The sequence below is a fragment of the Phascolarctos cinereus genome, unplaced genomic scaffold (assembly GCF_003287225.1).
Source record: "Phascolarctos cinereus isolate Bilbo 61053 unplaced genomic scaffold, phaCin_HiC Scaffold_726;HRSCAF=1367, whole genome shotgun sequence".
Classification (NCBI taxonomy): domain Eukaryota; kingdom Metazoa; phylum Chordata; class Mammalia; order Diprotodontia; family Phascolarctidae; genus Phascolarctos; species Phascolarctos cinereus.
Window position 1 is genome coordinate 270710874 of NW_027556098.1, and position 19495 is coordinate 270730368.

Genomic DNA, 19495 nt, shown 5'->3' on the forward strand with positions numbered 1-19495 from the left:
GGGAAGTCATTGGAAAGTGACTATAAAAAAAACCTGCATTATTAAAAATTTTTAAAAGAAAAAAAGGGATCACCATAGGAACAATGATGAGGTCTTACAACATGTTTGTAAATAATGACAACAGGTGAGACCCACATTTCTTCAGCTACCCTCTTCTGCTGGGCATCTAAGCTATTTCTTGAACACCTGAAAAGAGAGAGAATCTTCACCTTATGGGGAGAATTTACAAATAGTATATTTAACTAACTCCTTCAGATAGCAATGTTCAGTTGGGTACAACTGTAAGCCCACAAAGTGCCTGGGTTCAAATAGTCATTTCCTCACATCTCATCATTCATCATTATCCCTTTAAATAGAATCATCACTCAGATCTGCCACCTGCTTATTACAGGTGTCCCCAGCCTGGCAATTTAAAAGCTTGTAAAATAGGGGCTTCTTTCCTAACTCCTTCCTCCACAGAACAAGAGCTTAAAAAAGGATGAACCCTCATAGTACACTTCAACCTTTTCTCCTGTTGCTGTTCCCACATTGCTTGATTGAGAAAAAGAAACATTGACTGAATTTTATTCTTTCCTCTCTGTGATCTAAAAAGAGACAAATTCTCATCCTGGATGCCTAGCCCATATCCCTCTACTCTACGACAGACAACCTTAATCAAGTTTCCTATCCCGGAACTCCACTGCAGCTAAAAAATTGATATTGAAACACTTGACAATGTATTAGGAAACATTATGGGATAGAGGTGGTAAGAATAAGAGGATAGTAGTCAGGCCAAAACAAAATTTGCAAACATAACAGGAAAATGACATTTTGTAATGGAATAATGTTGATTCTTTTGTGTTATTCACTTAAGAGTTTATAATGTATTGTCATTCATATTGTCATTGACTGAATTGGTAATGCTCTAGGGTTGGGGTTAGGTTCGAGTACAACATAGTGTAGTAGGAAAAATCACTGACCTATAGCCAGAAAATACGAGTCCAGTCTTAGTTCCACCCACTGATTACACTTGGAAAGTTTAACAAGTCACTTAAACCACTCTAGACATCAGTTTCTTCATCTGTAAAAACAGAATTAGAAAATCTGCAACATCTGCCTCAAAGGACTATGAATAAAACTTTGTCAATCGAAAAGCTCCTATCCATGTGAGCTCTTAGGACTACAAAATGAGTGTTCTGAAATTTAGATTGTGCTAAGCAACCAGCCTGACTGATTTCTTTCACTGAACAGATCAATAATGATAATGGTAACAACAATAATTCACAACTACATAGAACTTTAAGGTTTGCAAAGTACTTTCTTCAAAATAACCCAGTATGGTCAGTAGGTAGGTAACGGGCAGTGTGATTATCCCCATTTTTTATGGATGGGGAAACTGAGGATCTGAAAAGTTATGTGATTTATCATGGGTGACACAGCCAGTAAGTGCCTGAGGTAGGTTTTGAACACAACCTTCCTCAATCCAAATCCAGAATTCTTTTCATCATATGCTTGCATTCCAAATCTAGAAGGAATCTTAGAGGTCCTCTAGTCCAATGTCCACATAAAACATCACTCTCTTTTACAACATACCTGAAAAGCTGTCAACTAGATTCTACTTGTGCATTTCCAGTGGCAACAGGCTCACTATTTTTAAAGAGCTCTAATTGTTAGGAAGTTCTTTCTTACATTGAGCTAAACTCTGCCTCCTTGTAATTTCCATCTATTGGTTCTATTTTGACCCCTTAGACCCAGTCAAAAGTAGTCTGATTATTTTTCCAAGAGACAACCTTCCAAACATTTAAAGACAGAAACCATATTCAACCCAAATATTCCCTTTGGATCAAATGTCCTCAATTCCTTCAATTAAGTCTCATACAGAATGTTTTGTTTTTGTTGTTTGGTTTGGGGTTTATTTGTTTGTTTTTTAACCATTCCAGTCACCTCACTCTGGATAATCTTCAACTTGTAGATGTCCTTCAAATGTTCTGTCCAAAACTGAGCAGACTACTCCAGGTGTGGTATGACCAGGGCAAAATGCAGCATAATCAACACCTCCCCCACTTTGGATGGTACATTTCTATTAAGAAGAAATATAAAGTGTTGTAGAGACATAGTCCAAGCCTCAGCTTCCAGTACAATGGAATTGGAATATAGCTGGTATTTAGACATCAAACATTTGGGCTGACTCATTTCTTTAGACAAATACATCCAAAGACCTTTGGAGCACCACTCATCCTGTTGCCTATATAACCTATTTTCTCCCTCTTTTGACACACAGAGAGGAAAATCTTGATTCCAAAGAAGCTTCTGGAATCATTCCAAAGCTGAAACCAAGGGCAGGGGGAAGGGAACAAGAAGAGTGAGTTCAGTTCAGATGTGGTGCATTTTACATCTCCTCAAATCAGTTTCCTTATTTATAAAAAGGAATCGAAAAGAATGCCAAACTGAGCAAACAGAAAACCAGCAATGGTCCCAGAGAACAGATAATGAAACTTACCTCCCTCTCCTTAGCACAGGGAAAGGGGGACTACCAGGGAAGAATGTTGTATACACTCTTAGACACAGTCACTTTATTTGTTTGGGGGTTTTTTTGCTTAAAAATTTTTTTATAATAAAGAAGGGTTCAATTTGGGGATACGGTAAAGTATGAAATGATGATGTAAAAGCAAAAATTATTTAAAATAAGTAAGAAGGCTGGACTGATCTCCTAAGTCCCTCCTATCCGTAAAACTTACAAAACCTACAAAATGAGTTTGCCATGTAGGTAAACAGGTTTTAAAATGAACCCTTTACACACCCAGGATATTCACTAGACCTTATTTTTTATACAATAGATAACACTTTTCCCCCCAAAGATCTTACAACCTCAATGGCCAGCCCTCTCCACTCAGTTCCCCAAAATGAAGACATGCCCTGTTTCAGAGAGTCTCTGTGCAGCTAAAACAAAGACTTTAGGTTCCAAGAGGACATTCCTTCCTTATCACAAGCTCCAATTCCCTAAGCAAGGAGTACAAAGTGACTTCCAAAAGGGCCTTCCAAAACAGGCAAGAAGAGCCAAAGTCTACACTGAATAAGCATGATATTTAGGAGCCACAAAATTAATTCACCAGTTAAATATGATCATTTTTTGGCTACTGGAAAGAGTTTGATAACAAGAAAAGTTTAGCAAAACAAAAAAGTAAAGAATAATGATAGAAATTTAATGGCATTTTAGTGACATTCTTGGATATAGGACAAACACTCACCTATCAGGAAAGCATAAGGTCGATTTTGCTCCTTTCTTTTTAAAACAAAAACAAACCTAGGTTTGAAAGTTGCTGATTAAGAAAAAATGGAAGGTTTGAAGAATCTCAGTGCAGCTGAAGACTAAGAATCTACCCTGGGGCAAAATAATCCATCTTCTGCATTACCTGCCTCTCTTTCTCTCCCCTTCCCTCAGGTATGTAATGTATGACTTCATTACTCATTTTGTGAGGTTGTTTATTAAAAGAATAGAATTCAAAGATTTAATAGATTCTAAGCCTTTGTGGAATATATCTCCATCCCTCCCACTGAAGAGGAAAATGTCAGAGAGAAATTTTAATCAAACCACCCAAAAAGATCAAAATCCCACCAACATCCTCAGGGCAGCTAAGTGGCGCCACGGATAGAGTTCTGGGCCTGTAGTTAGGAAGACTCATCTTTCTGAGTTCAAATCTAGCCTTAGATGCTTACTCACTGGCAATGCCAATCACTCCAGTACCTTTTCCAAGAAAACCCCAAATGGGGTCACAAAGAGTTGGGCATGACTGAAACAACCCAACAACACCATCCCTCACCTTGAAAAAGTCAGCATTACCTGTTTTCAGAACCTTCTTTTCCTTCAACGCTCCCAATTATGGCTTTATAAATTGTATGAAATGAGATGTAATACAATGACTATAAAAGGACAAAGGGATTTTATCTATAAGTGCAACAGAATTAGGCTGAGCTGAAAGTTGGCATATATCTTGACGCCCCACAAACAATGTCCAAAGCCCTGTTCTGCAAATAGCCTGACATTCACAAGTACCCATTGCTACACTAAACAGATGCACTCATCCTTTTGGTCATGGTAGATGTGACTTCAGTTCTGTAAAGCCAGAAATTAATTCCAATCACCTGTGGCTCTCTGTTGGTCATCATCATCAACAAGCATTTATTAAGTACTCCTGGTGTACCACATACTGTGCTAAGCACTAGAGATACAAAGAAAGGCAAAAAAAAAAAAATCTGGGTCCTTGACCTTAACAAGCTTTTCTAAGGGTGGAGACATTCAAACAACTCTGCGTGTGTGTGTGTGTGTGTGTGTGTGTGTGTGTGTGTGTGTGTGTGAGATATACAGTGTAAATTATAATCTCAGAGGGAAGACAAAAAAGTCTGTTGTAGAAGGGAAGATTTTAGCTGACTCTTGAGGAAAGCAGGAAAGCCAGGACACAGAGGTGAGACAAGTTGCTCCAGGCTTGAGGGACAGCCAATGAAAAGGCACAGATTAGTGGATCTCTGCTATTTCTTACCTGTGTAACCTTGGTCAAGTCATTTAACCTATCTGAGTCTCAGTTTCTTTCCACACCTGTAAAATGAGGGTGTTGGACAAGATAATCTTTATGGTCACTTCTAGCTTTGATAATACTAGCAAATAAAAATAATTTACATTTGTATAGCTTTTTTAAGGTTTGCAAAATGTTTTCCTCACAACAATCCTGTGAGGTTGGGTTGTACAATTTTTATACACATTTAACAAATAAGGGAACTGAAGCTCTGAGAAAGTGATTTGCTCATAGTTACAGCACTGTAAAGTATCTGAGACGGGAACAAAACCAAATCCTGCTGACTTCAAGCCTAAGGTTCTATCTACTACTGCTTCTAGTGCTAATCATAGTGCTAGGCACTATACCAGGTGCTAGGGACACAAATTTAAAAAATGAGACAATCTTTAGTTACATTAAGTTCACATTCTAGTAGAGGAGGTTACAAGCACATATATAATAAATATATTTATTCTTTTTATACAAATTTAAAGAGAAAAAATAAATCAGAAATCAGGATGATTGCATGATCTTTCTCAAAAGAAGATTATATTGTGAACATATCAACTGTCCTAGCTGCAGCAACATTTAATTCATTTTATTTTGTGAAAAACCTTCTATTGGAAAGTACTTTTTATATTTAACTTTGGCCAAAACTATTTAAACTGATATTACTAATTTGATCTCTAAGGTCCCCCTCCAGTGTAGCATCTGTGAATTTGTGAATTTTTCCCCCTGGAAAAAAAATAAAAATATTGCTTATTAAGGACACATCATCAAGTAAAACCACTGGAGAGTAATGGAACCATCCATTACTAGCTATACTCAGTTCTCCAATAGGTATGAAATTAACAGTAAGTAGTCGAAAGAGCAAGGAATAACATGTACAGCCAAGGTTGGCACTTTTATCACAAAATACTAAAAGATTAAAAGATCCAAACCACATTGGGTAGATCCTCCATGAAGGTTTATGAAAGGGCAGGGACAAGAATCACTCAGGACAAGACAGTACGGATGGATTCCAATTTATATTGGTGCAACCAGAATGTAAATCCCACAGATCAAGACTCCACCAAGGAATGGTTTTGCCACTGACACAAAGAACCAATGTGCCTTTTTTATTGCTAATTCCTGATATTCATCTTAACATTTAAAATTTCACTTATATTTGATTTAAGCTAATTATCAAAACAGCATTAGATAACAGAGAAAAACAGAATGCTGTAGTTTTATGTGTCAATGTTATCACTAATTATATTTTTAGCTCCTTCAACTCTTAACCACAATCATCTCACAACAACAATTTTTTTTTACTTTAAAGTGTCAATTCCAACATGCATGTTGGGCCAAAGACAAGGCTAGGATATGGCTATATTTGTCAAATACTTGTTAAAACATGAGGCAATCAAAAAGTGCATTTTCTTGCCCTCATTGACAAGCAATTCATTTAGAATTTTTACATTATCAGAAAGAGACGAAGTCCTCAAGTAATAGCATTACTGCATATTTGGAGGTAAAGATAATAAGCTGGAAATAATCTTATTCCAAGTTTTCAATTCAAAGATGGCATTAACACATACGCTAAAGCTCATGAATTAGGAGATCAGAAACCAACACATCAATTAGGAGATCAGAAATCAACCAAGATGAGCAAAGATCTTTCACCAAATTGGGAGAGTGAAGGAGGCAGGATTTTACTAAGGTCAATGAGAAAGTGTATTTGTATGTAATTTACCTTTGAGTGTATATATTCCCCAGATTATAAGCGAATAAGAGAGTGAATGTTGACAGATTTTTCTCACAGGACCAAGAAGTGCTTAAGAAAACCATTAACTAGTACATAATATGAAGATATTCAGTGACACCTGGAGTCTCTCAGTATACAGATTTACCTCAGTACTCTAATGAGGTACTTTAAATTGAGGCTCTGAGCTTAAGTCTTAGCTCTGATTAAAATCATAAGTTTGTTTTAAGAACAGACTGAGTTTCATTATTATTATTATTATTGTTATTATTATTATTATTATTGCAGAACATGACTTAATTTACCTGCCTGATGAGTTTGGGATATGGGACACTGGTAACATGTCTCACATGTCAACGCTTCCCTGTCAGAGTCTGTGCTACAGGAAGTAGACTCCATCTTTGGGCCAGTGATTCTCAACCTTTCTGAATTCAGGACCCTTTCCCTCTTAAAAACTATTGAGGGCTCCCTAGAGAACTTTCGTTTTCATGGTTTCTATCTGACACCATTTACCAGATAAGAAACTTGAAGTTTTAGTATTATTATAAAAACAATTTTGACCTCATGGACCTCCTAAAAGAGTGTCAGGGACCTCCAGACAACCCAGACAACACCTTGAGAACCACTAGTCTGAGCTATTTCCTCAAGATGAGGGAGAAGCACAAAATTAGAATTTTCTGCCTTGTTAGGGGAAGCTTTTTAAGGCCAACTCCAAAAGATGCTACCTAAATTAGGTTTCTAAATTAAACTATAAATAGCACACCTTTTTTTTTTTGCTTATTTCCTCTGTCCTAGGCATAACAGACAGCAGTTATAAAGTAAAAAGGTCACAGTGATAGTAGGGGGTGAGGTAGAGACAGTGAATTGACATTAGCAGTCAGGCTTCCAATAGGTATTTCCTGAGATGGAAACTCTCCTGTGACCTCATGGCATTACAGAGGCATGAGATTGCTCCAATGTTTTCCCACTGGTCATAAGTGATCTGTGAATGACGAAAATAAAGAGGGAAGAGACAGTCAGGGCAGAGCTAAACCAAGCAGCAGGGGTACTTTTTAATATGCCATAATGACCAAAAGTCCAGGCAGCAGCCAATTTAAAGATCCAATGGGAGAATCCTTTTTTTTTCCTTAACTAGCTCACTGAGACATCTTTTCCCAAACCCTCCATACATTGCCAAGGAGAACAGTTTACCCCACACCCCACCTAAAATGAGAAGGGCATGAGCTACTGGTTCATGAATGTATGAAATAAACCCAGAGTAGAATCAAGAAATAGTGCTTACAGGGCAACAGGACATGACAAAGCATTGCAGCTCCCTGCCTCACCAGCCACAGTCTGGGGAAGTGTTCATTGTCAAGTCCTCTGTGCCTAGGCTCCAACTATTCTAAAATTGGTGTTCAGAGTCTTGGATTAGCTTTGGTTCAAGCCACATCTTGACCTTTCCTTATAAGAAGGCTGTGTTCATCTTTATGAACCCTGCCACTGAAGTCAGGAAGCATATATAGCTGTCCCTTTGCGCCCATCAAACAGTAATGCCGCCAGATGCAATTGGTGATTGGCAAGGACCCATTTCAAATGCACTTGTACATCATCTAATGCTCAGAATTACCGCTCCCCAACCCATATTCAATTTCAATCAGCACAAAAGAAGCTAGAGACTTTTCAAAGTGATTACAGAGTTGTGCTTTCTATCATCTCTGCCTCTTTTACAACAACAATCACATTTAAGATTCAATCCCAGCCCAAAGGTAATTAGTCCAGTTCCTGATATCTATCTAGGTGTGTTGCTTTCTTTCTTAAATGTGTGCCAAGTTTCCATTTTCATGAAATTAAATGATTATATAAAAAGGCCTTAATGATGATTAATTAGACTCTATAATGAAAAAATTCATTGTGTTTTTATTTAGAGCATTTAGATTTTACAAGACTTTCATCACAAACACCCCTCCAAAAAATGTTATTAAGCAGTTGTGAAAATAAAACCCTGTGGTTTGCTGTGGTTGGTACTTAAAAAAATAGCTAGTGCATTTGGAATCAGAGGGTTAACTTTAATTCATTGAATTACCTGCTGAATGCTACCAGAAATTGTAACCAAGTTCCCCTGCCATATAAATTCTGATTTCTTTCCTGGCATTCCATACTGAGAAGAAAGGACCCATTACAATCTCACAGGAAACTGGAATTGAGTCAGACAGACCCCAAGCAAGGTTGAAAAATGGCAATGCTTTTTTTAAGTCTTCAAATGGCTGCTCCCAGTGATCCTCTCTTGATCCACATGACTTTGCTTCCAGGAGGAATTGGTCACTCCACCAACATGCTTTAGGCGGATTCTGTGTGCTTTCCTTCTTTGTCAAATAGTCCTCTGTTGAACAAAGCTGCCTTCTCTGGATCTGATGCCCAGGTAGTTTAGGAAATCTGGGAAATTGTGTCTCTGGGACCACTCTGAAATGAATTCATTCCAAAATGCAGCAGCAGCAACAGCCCACTCAACACCAAAACTCAGCATAACATACAGTGGTGTTTGAAGACCTGGGACCCGTCTAATTCCTTTCAGACATCGTCTGCAAGCTCTGCTCTTCTCATCCAAAACCCCAGAGTTCCACCCACTCCTCAGTGAATGATGCACAGCAGGAAGGGCAGCACCCCTATGGGGAGCATTTGTTATGGCTGTTCAACCAAATGGGGACAACAGAAATTATAAACTGTCCCTTGTGCTTGTTAAAACTTGAGCAACTTGACAGCAGGGGCCTCTGGGCTTTTCTGTTGTGTTCTTCCACTTCCACTCTCAATTTCAAGGGGAGCAATAGGCCTTTTGCTCTTGGAAGTTTCTAACTTAACTTTTATACTATTCCAGAAGAGTGAGAAATGTTAAGCACTGGACAGAGCCCACTCTTAAAGAGCCTGCAACCCTTCTATGCAAAACAAAAGGAGATTTCCTTTCCTGGGTCGATGCCTCTTCTGTCTGCATAGGAAAGCATTCCAAAGCTAAGACTCCAGCTGCTGCAGAGCTACTCTGCGGAGGCAGCAGCTCTTAGGGCTGAATTTCAGAGGCTTTCTGAGTTTAAAAGAAAATTTGTCCTTTTTTTTTTTTACTGAAGTCTTTCAAATTAATTTAGCTCTGGACAGATACTACTTTCATTAATTCCTTCAATTAACCCAAGACTCTTTGTTGAGTCTATGTCCTCACGGGGCTGGAGGGGGCAAAAGAAGAGATGATTTGTCAGACCTAACAAATACTCTTAGCTTTGTGCCTGAAATTCAATCACCAAGGAAGAGGTACAAATGTCAAGGACACTGATGTATTTACAGGGAAACTCACCCCATATGAGGCATTACACACAATTTCACACTAATGAGGTTAACATGATTACTTCATGGGTGACATACCCCATAGGTGGGGTTTAGAGAGCAAATGCCACATAGTACATACTAGGTATTAAATTGTCAGAGTGTCTTCCTTATCCTAGCTCTTTTTGTAGATCCAAGAGACCACCCTAGAAGGGTTTACAGTGATTCCAGTAGGATTTGGACTTGTAGCAATTCTTACTGCTTCCCTAGCTAATCTACCTGTAAGCTGAAGACACATAAAAGGGATTTAGGATAAAGCAGGAAAATATGAATGATCCAAATGACTACCTGGCCAATAGGACACACACTAGAATAACTACACATTGAATTGAATGATTTTGGGGATCACAGATATTGAGAAAGTAGTTTCAAGCTTATGAACTGAAATATTTCATGCTTAACCTTGGGGGGGGGGGTGAGAATCAGAGCTAAGGAAAGACAGGCAATCAATAAAACTCAGTTGAACTGAACCAAAAGAGACTATGGGACTAAGAAATCCCTTAGAGTCACTTAACCAAGAGATTCTACAAATTAGGCAACAGAAAGGCTTCCTCTGCTGCGGGCCCCAGAAGGGCTCTACCCCAATAGTCCTAGCTCTTTTTTGACCTGTTCCCTAGCCTTGGAAGACCTGGACCCAACACATATCCTCTCCACCCCTTGGTTTCTTTACTCTTGGAATGGCAACTAGAGCAGCAGTTATGAGTAATTATGAGAAAAGCCTATTTGCCCCTGGCCAAAATGCAAATGCTGGTTGATAATGATCATTTTCCAAGCCCCCCATTTTACATTTCTCCATTAACATTCCAGTGCCCATTTCTCAAGTGCCCAGGCAATGGGATGGGGTTTGGTGCCTGGCTATCCAGAAGGAGCCGTGGTTTGAGTAAAACCTGGAGCTAACATATTGAGAGGGTAGCATAGCAGGTCCCTTCACTCCCACAGAAGATACCCACTCCTGCACCTCATTTCATTTTGCATTCCAGGTGGGGCATAGACATAAATACACAAAGAATATCAAACTAAGGAATGTACTCTTTCTTCATGCTTGGAGGATAAAATGTTCTCAATGCCATGGCATGAAATAATCCTTCCCCAAATCCCCCACTAAATTGGTTGGCTGGCTATACCCTGGATGCAACTGGCTTGGTTTATTATGCCATCACCTACCCACCATTACCCTCCGAGCCCTCAGTATAATTAAGCTGGGTCTACCTTTCTGGCTCCCTGACCTTAGAGAAAAAATATGATGGGAATGGGGTCCCCCATCGGTGTGGACTGAAAGTGAGATATTATTATTTGTTATAACCACCACCACTGGCAATAGCTCATATTTGTATTATGCTTTAAGGTTTGTGAAGCACTGTACATAAACCATTTCACTTATCTTTGAAACAATTTTGAGAGAAGCTACATGATGGACTCAGTGGCAAGAAAGCCAGATTTGCAGAAAGAGGTGGATTCCAGACCTGCCTCTGCTATACAGAAGCTGTGTGACCATCCCTTCTCAGTGCCTCGGGCAACTTTCTAAAACCTGAAGTTACAAATTAGTTGTGGATCAGCATCAGTGTGGGGTGTTTCCCCAACAGGATTCTCCACATGGATAAATCACAGGGATGAACCCATCCCGACCCCCCAAAAAATTTACCTTGATGCCTTAACAAGTGGAATTTTCTGAGACAGTTGGTTGCAATGATCTTTAACCTCCCTTCTCTTCCAAAATTCATATTTGGCACTCTAGCTTTTTAGTGACTGACCTAGCTGTTGAAAGTCACGGGGGGAGTAAGTAATCAACTTTGTCATTTTAGGTGGAATATTTAAAACATAGTCTTATGCAGGACTGAGATCACGTCTGAATACTCAAGCTTACAAGTGGGGTTGAGAATCCAAGGTTCATTTATAAGTAAGTTGTTTGAAACAGGGAAGGAATTTTCCTGTATCAAGTGTTACAAATAGTGTTAGGTTCCCCAGGTCAGCCCACAAAAGCCTCTATAACCCACGAAGTGCCTCAAGTATATATGACTGCAACACTAAGGTAGGTAAGTAGTCCTAAGCACCACAGGTACCAATGTTTCTAGGGAGAAATTATTCAAAATTCCAATCAGGGATTTTCTGGGAGTGCATTCCCCCACCCACCATTGCCACCTCCACTGCAATTTTCCACCTCTCCCAACACCCAGAGGCTGAGCAGTGGGAACAGAATTTATCCAGCTCCAAGTCATTAATTGTGGCTTCTGTGGTGGGAGTTCAAGGGGCTTCTGTGGTAGCAGTTCAAGGGACTAGAGCAGCTGAGACACTTTTCAGTCCAGGCCAGCTCCCTCACCCCCTCTCATTTTGAAGAATCCAGTCAAGGTTAGGGTTCTTTTTCCTTTCCACTGTTCAGACCTAGAACTTGCAGTGAGGAAGCTCTTATTTCCGGAACTATTACAGAACAGAAATGTAGTCTCACAATTTCTCTGACTTTTCTGAATGCAATCTCTGAAGCAAGCATGCAGCCCTTTTGAGGTTCTCTAAGGGTTTTCATTGCAAACAACAAAAGGAGATGGTGTGAAAAGGCTATATTGTCACCCCTTCCCAAGTGATAGATCTTTGGGCACACAGGGAAGTAAATTATCTACCATTAAGAGGATGGGGAAGAGGGGTGTGTCAGGGGTCAGGATGGGGAATGAGGGCAGAGGTGCCAGCAGTGCTCCAGCCAAGATCTTAACCAGAGCTTTAGGGGTCAGCAGCATTGATCGAGAAGGTGGTTGAGCCATGAAGATTCACCTTTCCTTCCTGTGACCCTCATGGTATACCACACCTGTTAAAAAGACCTCCTTCTGGATGAGCACTGGTCATAAGTGAGAATTAGTGACTGCGGTTGAGGGAAAAGACACCCAGGGTACCAGAGACTGTAGAGGCACAGTAAGGAAAAGGAAGAGGGGCAAAAAAACAACAATCAGAGAGCAGTGCAGAAGGAAAATTCTGATAGTAAGTTGGACACATAAAAGTAGAGAATTCCTGTCTATCATATGGGAGGAGATCAACATATGATGTCACTGTGCATGTAATTCGTACTGTAAACATGTTTACCAGTTGTCATATAAAGTTTCTCTAGGCCTGGGAACACACTAAAGCCAAGCATCTCAAATGAGTTGTTCCTGTGAAGCAAACAGTAAAGAATCCCTGCATTTGCTCCCTAATTTCCTGAACTAGGAATAAGGGATAAGTGTGATTCAACATCAGAGAATTAGACACCATGAAGAAGGACTAGCTTTGATGTGTGTCCTTAGACAAGTCAATTAAAATTAACATCTCTATGGTTGTTGTTCAGTGGTATCCAGTTCTTCATGACCTTATTTGGTGTTTTCTTGGCAAAGACACTGGAGTGGTTTGCCATTTCCTCCTCCAGCTCATTTTTACAGATGAGGAACTGAGGCACACAGGGTTAAGTGACTTGCTCAGGGTCACACAGCTATTAAGTATCTGAGGAGAGATTTTAATTCAGCAAGATAAGTCTTCTCAGGTCCAGCATTCTATCCATTGTGCCATCAACATTTCTAGGGGTCAGTTTCTCATCTGTAAAATGGAGGTAAAGAATACTGACAGAGACTTCCTCATTGGGTTATTATGAAGCTATAACCTGAGATAATGTAGTTAAAGTACTACATAAATGAAGTTGTTATTATTGATTATTCCAACTGGAGAGATGTTTCAATAGATTATAATATTCAACAGATTACAATAGAATAGAATACAATTAAATTGGATTCCATTCAATTAAAAGAATTTATTAATCACCCACTATGTGTAAAGATAGATAAGAAGCTTACAATTAAATGGTGGAGGTCTGACAGGAGGGTTGGGACCAGTATATGAGTAACTGTGATATAAAATCAAATGTGATAACAAGAGAAAAGCCTGGGCACAGTGATCTGATGATATCTCATGATCAAATAAGAAAACATATGGAATACATGTGAAATGTATTAAAATGGTAGAAAAGTCTAAGCTTCTATTGTACTTATTTATATGAAATTTGAAGAAAATAAGATCAGTTTGGGGAGAGAGGATATTTCAGAGGTCTTGAAAGGAGAGAAAATGTTTCATGGAGGAGGGAAAATGCCTTAACTGGAGAGGAGGACAGGAAGACAGCCCGTTCCAGGCCTATGGAACTTGGTGAGCAAAGGCTAAGAGGGAAGACAGGATTATAAGGAAGACAGTCTGATACAGTGCAATTTCCTCTGACTCCTCCATCAAAAAACTGTTAACAACCACCAAAAAAGTCAACATATTCCCTACATTTAAGCATTATTTGACATCATAAATTCCAATTTGCTTTGTGGTTTCAGTCACTTGTCAATCTTGTAGCCTTCAGGAGAAGTCAATGAATGCAGCATTCAAAGTTGAAATCACTGAGATAACACCAAATTAAATGTTCTATCACAATCCAAATATATAACCGACTCTACCAACCTCCAGAATAATGAATAAGACAAAACAATATTCATGGACAAAAAAAGTTTCTCCTTCATCTGTCCTCCTACCCGCAACCCAGGCTGAGAGACGAAAAAAATCCCATCAGAAAATGTCCATGATCTGGTTTTCTTGAGTTTAACTTCATCAAAGCAAGGTTTTCCTATTTTAAACTCAAGTTCAGGTTTGAGAAACAGTTTTCTTGAAAACCTAAAAGAATTACAGTTTCTGGATTTCAAAATCTTTGTGCAAGGTGTAGGAGATCACATCTGCAACTAAAAGGAACTTTTTAAGGACAGTTTTGGAGAACCCAAGAAATTATTGCCCAGTGATTAACTGGCTGATTAAAATTTCCATTTCTCAGTTTACTTGAATACCAACTCTTCTGACTGAACAGATGGGCACCAGAGTTTGATGTTGGGGCTTACAGAGTCTAAACAACTGGATTAGCTTGATTAACTAAGGGGAGCTTCCTAATTGCTATAGTTCTTTTAGTTCCATTCCAACTGATACACTTACCATACCTACTGCTATGGACTTTTAAAACTGCCAGCAGAAAGAAATATGTTCATCTTATTTTTCATTATTTCAACTAAAAACCTATAAATGATGGGCTCCTATAGTTTGGCAATTTTTATTCGAACAAGCAACTAAGTTGTCTATCTGAGCTCCTTGGTGCATTGGTTCCACAAAGAGTGTGAAATATCTTTATCTGCAAAATACTCTAGCAAAACAAAATCATATTTTCAGTGTGGCTGTCAGTGCCTTATTGCGGCTCTTTCAATCAAAGGGGGATTAGGCTCATCCCTTCTAAGATTTGTGATGCACATCCTAACTGCTAATGGCAACAAAAATGCTTTGAAAATGTGGTATTTGCAAAACTATTGAGCAGTCATTAGTTGGATTCCCATGATCTAATGCAGGAAGGCTTTAACTGTAATTGTAAACCCACTGAGGGCTTAGGATCTGAAAGTGTGGACCACTGTAGTCAGTTGTTATAAATGTAATTCCCTTGGCAGACCCCAGTTTCCATCAGACAAATCTCTTTTAAGAGAAGTCACAACCCTTAACCAAGAACAACTTCATGTCCCAAAGGACTGAAATGATGGAGTAAGACAGTGACTGTGGACAATTGTAATCTGCCTCTCTAAGTAAAGTTATTAAACTACTGAAAACACAGGACTGAGAGTTGGATACACTTAAAACGCATTGCAAACACTCACAAAATGACACCAGAGTCATTTTATTTTCCCTATGGGATAGCTCAGACAAGTTTCAATAAGAGATGGAATTTCCTAGCCCTAAAAACTGATGATCAAAGTTTTCTGAGGTTATTTATCGCTGTCATTTGTTGGAGGAGGGGGGAAGGAGAAGAAGGGATGAGTAGTGCGTGTGAGCTATTCTATTCTACTCTATTATCTTGCTAGTTTGTGCGCTGATGAGCTATCTGAAACAATCCAATTCCATGGCCTTGGTAAGCCAAAAACAATTGTCTAACAAGTCAAAACATAGGAAAAATCCTTGAAAATGTTTCTTGGTCCAGTTGAGCCTGGGAGATCACAGAAAGGTGTCTTGACTCTCCAAGGAAGGTCTCCCTCTACATATTCCAATGCAACATGTTTGTCCTGGTACACACTGAGGTTGTTATTAAAACTTGCCCCTTCTATTTTCTTCCAGATGCATTTGCATTGGTATAACAAATACCTAATTGTATTCAAAACTGTTTCCGACATAAAACTCACCTGCTCAAAGAGCTTAAGTAGGTTCCTCTTCTCAAGTTTTGCCCTAGATCGTTATTTATCTACTTTCTTAATACAGAACTTTGCATTTTTTCCAATTTAGGAAGAAATTAAGACATTTGAGTATATCTCCCATGCCTAATAAATGTAGCTCATCTATAGGGGTAGATATACAATTGATACATTTTGGAGGATAACTGGAGTTATATATAATGCTGTTTGTTGTCTTATTTTTATACACTACAAGCTAATGATTCCAGTGATGAAGGATAGGCCCAACACTCATTTTACGGATTAGTTGTATGCTAACAGGATTCTGTAGCAGTCGTGTTATATCTGAATTCATGTAATAAATTGTTTTACGGCAGGGCTGATATTTCATCGATCACCCCACTGAGTTAGCAAATGATTTGACAGAAATATAAAGCCCTAAGCAGGGGGCATTTTCCCTGAAAAAGCAAAGCTGTCTAGTCAAATGCGCTGAATAATTGTTCCACTCTTCACTTTGCCTGTGTAAATTATGTAATTCCCAATGTATCACATTTTTACCGACAAAGGAACATCCAAATGACTTCTTTGGATTGGAAGGGTTCTGGCATTATTGTGGTCCTCTTCGAGAATGAAGGGCGAACAACATCTCTTGCTGTTATTTACTGATAGCATGGGTTGCAATCATACCGAGGCATTTTGTGCCAAGACGACACTATTTATTAGAAATTCAATTGATGTTCTTGTTTATTTAGACATCTTTGAAATAAAACTACATAAATTTGCCTCTTCAACATAGATACATATATGCGTGTGTATATGTTTACAGCACGTCTTTCATTTTACTCTATTCTCGGGGAGAAAGGAAATCACATATGAATTTAAAAAAAACATGCCCTAGGCAAAACAAATACGAATCCACATACGCAGAGAATTTCCACAATCAGTCAGCTAACTTCCCCACAGCAAAGTCATTCTGAAACTAGTTTGGCGGACTCTGGATTTGGTCGATCACGCAAGCACAAGGATTAATTTGACAGGTTCCTAAGGGCAAAAGCAAGGGGCTAGGCAAATTACATTAAAGTGAAAAGTAACAAGCTCAAATTGTAATCAGTGTCTTGAGGCACAGAGACCAAGATTTGATGTCAGGAGCTGAATATACTTTGAGAAGCCCTTAGACCTTCAGTTGGAACCTCCACAGAGGGTAACGAGGAAGTCACAATTCCCTTCTGCTTATTATCCCGCGTCTCTAAAGGGATCCGCATTGTAATTATTTCCAACCAGCTAGATTAATGGGCTCATTTCCTGCTCCGTTCAAATCCTACCTTCAAATTCACCAAGACAGGAGAGTTTGACCCCTTGCAGAGGAAGAGGAGAGACTCTCCTCGGACTCCTTTCTGTTCAACACTTCGAGGAAGAGCATATAACTGACAATAGGAAAGGTCCTAGGAGGTCTTACCAGTACAGGAATGCAGGGGTTTGGGTCGGACGATGAGTGAAGGGCACACAGAATAGAGGGAAAGTTTCTCAAAGTAATCGCAGGTCTCCTTGGAGAGGATCTCGTCGATCATGAAAGTCTTGTAGCGCCGCCTGGCTGCTTTGAGCTGGCCGGGCGAGCTCAGCCTCAGCTCGGCGTGGCAATGCATGGTGAGCCCGGGTCGAGCGAGCGGCCACCCGGCCGCAGCACCGCTCCCCAAAGCGCCAAGCCGGACAGCGAGTGCGGCGAGAGCGTCTTCCGGGGGCGAGGGGCGGGGGCTGTGGGGCCAGATTCCCACCTCCTCAAGGAGGCCCAAAGGGGACAGACAGTGCACCGCTGCGCTCGGGCTCCGCGCGCACTGCGGGGAACAGTGCAGCGACCGCGCGCTATCCTTCTCTCCTATACACACCGGCCGATAAGCATCTTCTGGGGAGCCTTTTTGGGACAGCGCAGCTGTCAATCACGTCGTGCTTCCTGCACTGCCTAGCCCGGCTGCATTGTGTTGCTGCTCAGAGCAGCAGCGTGGGGAGGGCCGGCCGACAAACGCGAGCTAATTACCCCCCCACCTATCTCTGGGACTCTCTGTGTCTCTCAGACACTGTGTCTCTCCGCCCTCCCTTTCTCTCCTCCCTTCTCTCTGCCTTTCTCAATCTCTCTTCCTCTCCTCCTGTCTCTATTTTAAGATACTCATACAGCTGGCATTTTTTTTCTCCTCCTCCCGCTCCTGGGAGAAACTCCAGGTGTGTGTGTGTGTGTGTGTGTGTGTGTGTGTGTGTGTGTGTGTGTGTGTGTGTGTGTGTGTATTTATGTCCGCGCGCTTCCCCCCAGGAGCCTTTAAGTGTAATACCTTTAAGGAAAACTCCAGGAAGCTAGCCTTCGCCCCAACTCCCTTACTGCTCCTCTGACCATTTCGCCTTTTTCTACAGAAGACCGTTTCTCATGTGTCCAGACAACCAGCCCCAAAGGCGAGCGGCCAAGGTTGTCTTTCCTTTTACTGTCACTAGAATGAATTCTTCTGAGATTCCGGGAACTTTTTTGAGGGGGAGGGGAGTGGGGGGGGAGGGAAAGCCAGTAACCAAGAGCTAAGCTTAGAGGCTGCAAAGTTTGTAAATTTACAATGTCACTATTTAGAGCTCTCGAGGTGAGTAGTTTGAAGTCAGCCGGCTCTTGCTGCGACTGGAGGAGTTTTCCAAAGAATTGCTCAACTTTTCCTCTCCCTCTCATCCCGTCTCCACCCCGCGCTGTCCCCGCGCAATATCCGTGGAAAATGTAGGGACTTTTGCGTTTTTCTAGGGCAGGAACATTTTACAAAAATTTTCAAACTTTTCACTTTCCTCACCTACTTCCCCCCTACCCAAAAATGTCCTTCCTCTACCCTTTGAAGTAAGTAGTAGAAAACAGAAAACACGAGAAATCTGTTTGGTGTGTGTGCTTTTTAAAAGTAAAAACACATCGAAATTACAGCATATTTTACAGTTCTCTGTCTTGGAAATTGACGGGAGATGAGCTCTCCCAATCTGGCTTCTGGGGGTTTTTTTCCGGGCTTCGGCTGCACAGAACATACTCTTCCATTGCCTTCTTTGTCCCCACGTTAAATTAGATTTGTTTTTGTTCGGTGGCAAATAAAGATTTCCAGAGCTAAGAAAAATTGTTTATTTTTTCTTTTATCTTTTAAAAAATTATTAACAATTCAAACCGCTTTGTTTTATCTGTTTAGGGTTGTTTCGTGTATGTGATGATTTTATTAAACACACACACACACACACACACACACACACACATCTCAAATCTCTAGCGGCTCTTGCCTGGGGGCCACAGATTAGTTAAATTGTCTTCCAGGATTCGTTTGTGCAAAGCCGAGAAGGAGCACCTCTTCTCTCTCCCTTCTTTCTCACCACGATCCCCCTCAAGAGCTCATAGGCAGGGTCGGAAACAGAAATTAGAGTTTTCGTATCTGATTCATCCACCCCGAGTGGAGACAAGTTTACAATTACTTTTGCTTCTTGATCGTCGTGAAACCACAACGCGTTACCGATCAGAGCAGAAACGGCCGTATAGATTGATTAATATCAAGTTGACGACTAAATTAATAGACAAATACTAATGCAGGCTTACTAATACACTAATAGACAAGCGCTAAAACAGATTGACGAATAAACTAGCAGACTGCAATAATATAGGCTACTTAATGAATAAACCAACATTGCATGGATAGAAAAAG

General features: G+C 40.2%; 1 protein-coding gene across 1 annotated transcript in view; it reads right to left on the bottom strand.

Moving 5' to 3' along the window:
• Nucleotides 1-18084, bottom strand: part of BARX2 (BARX homeobox 2) — an 80575-nt gene extending 62491 nt beyond the window's left edge. The window contains exon 1 of the mRNA XM_020963834.2: nucleotides 17257-18084. Within this exon, the coding sequence (XP_020819493.1) occupies nucleotides 17257-17443 (187 nt within the window). The 5' untranslated portion in view covers nucleotides 17444-18084. The remainder of the gene's footprint in view (nucleotides 1-17256) is intronic.
• Between the last annotated feature and the right edge of the window lie 1411 nt (nucleotides 18085-19495).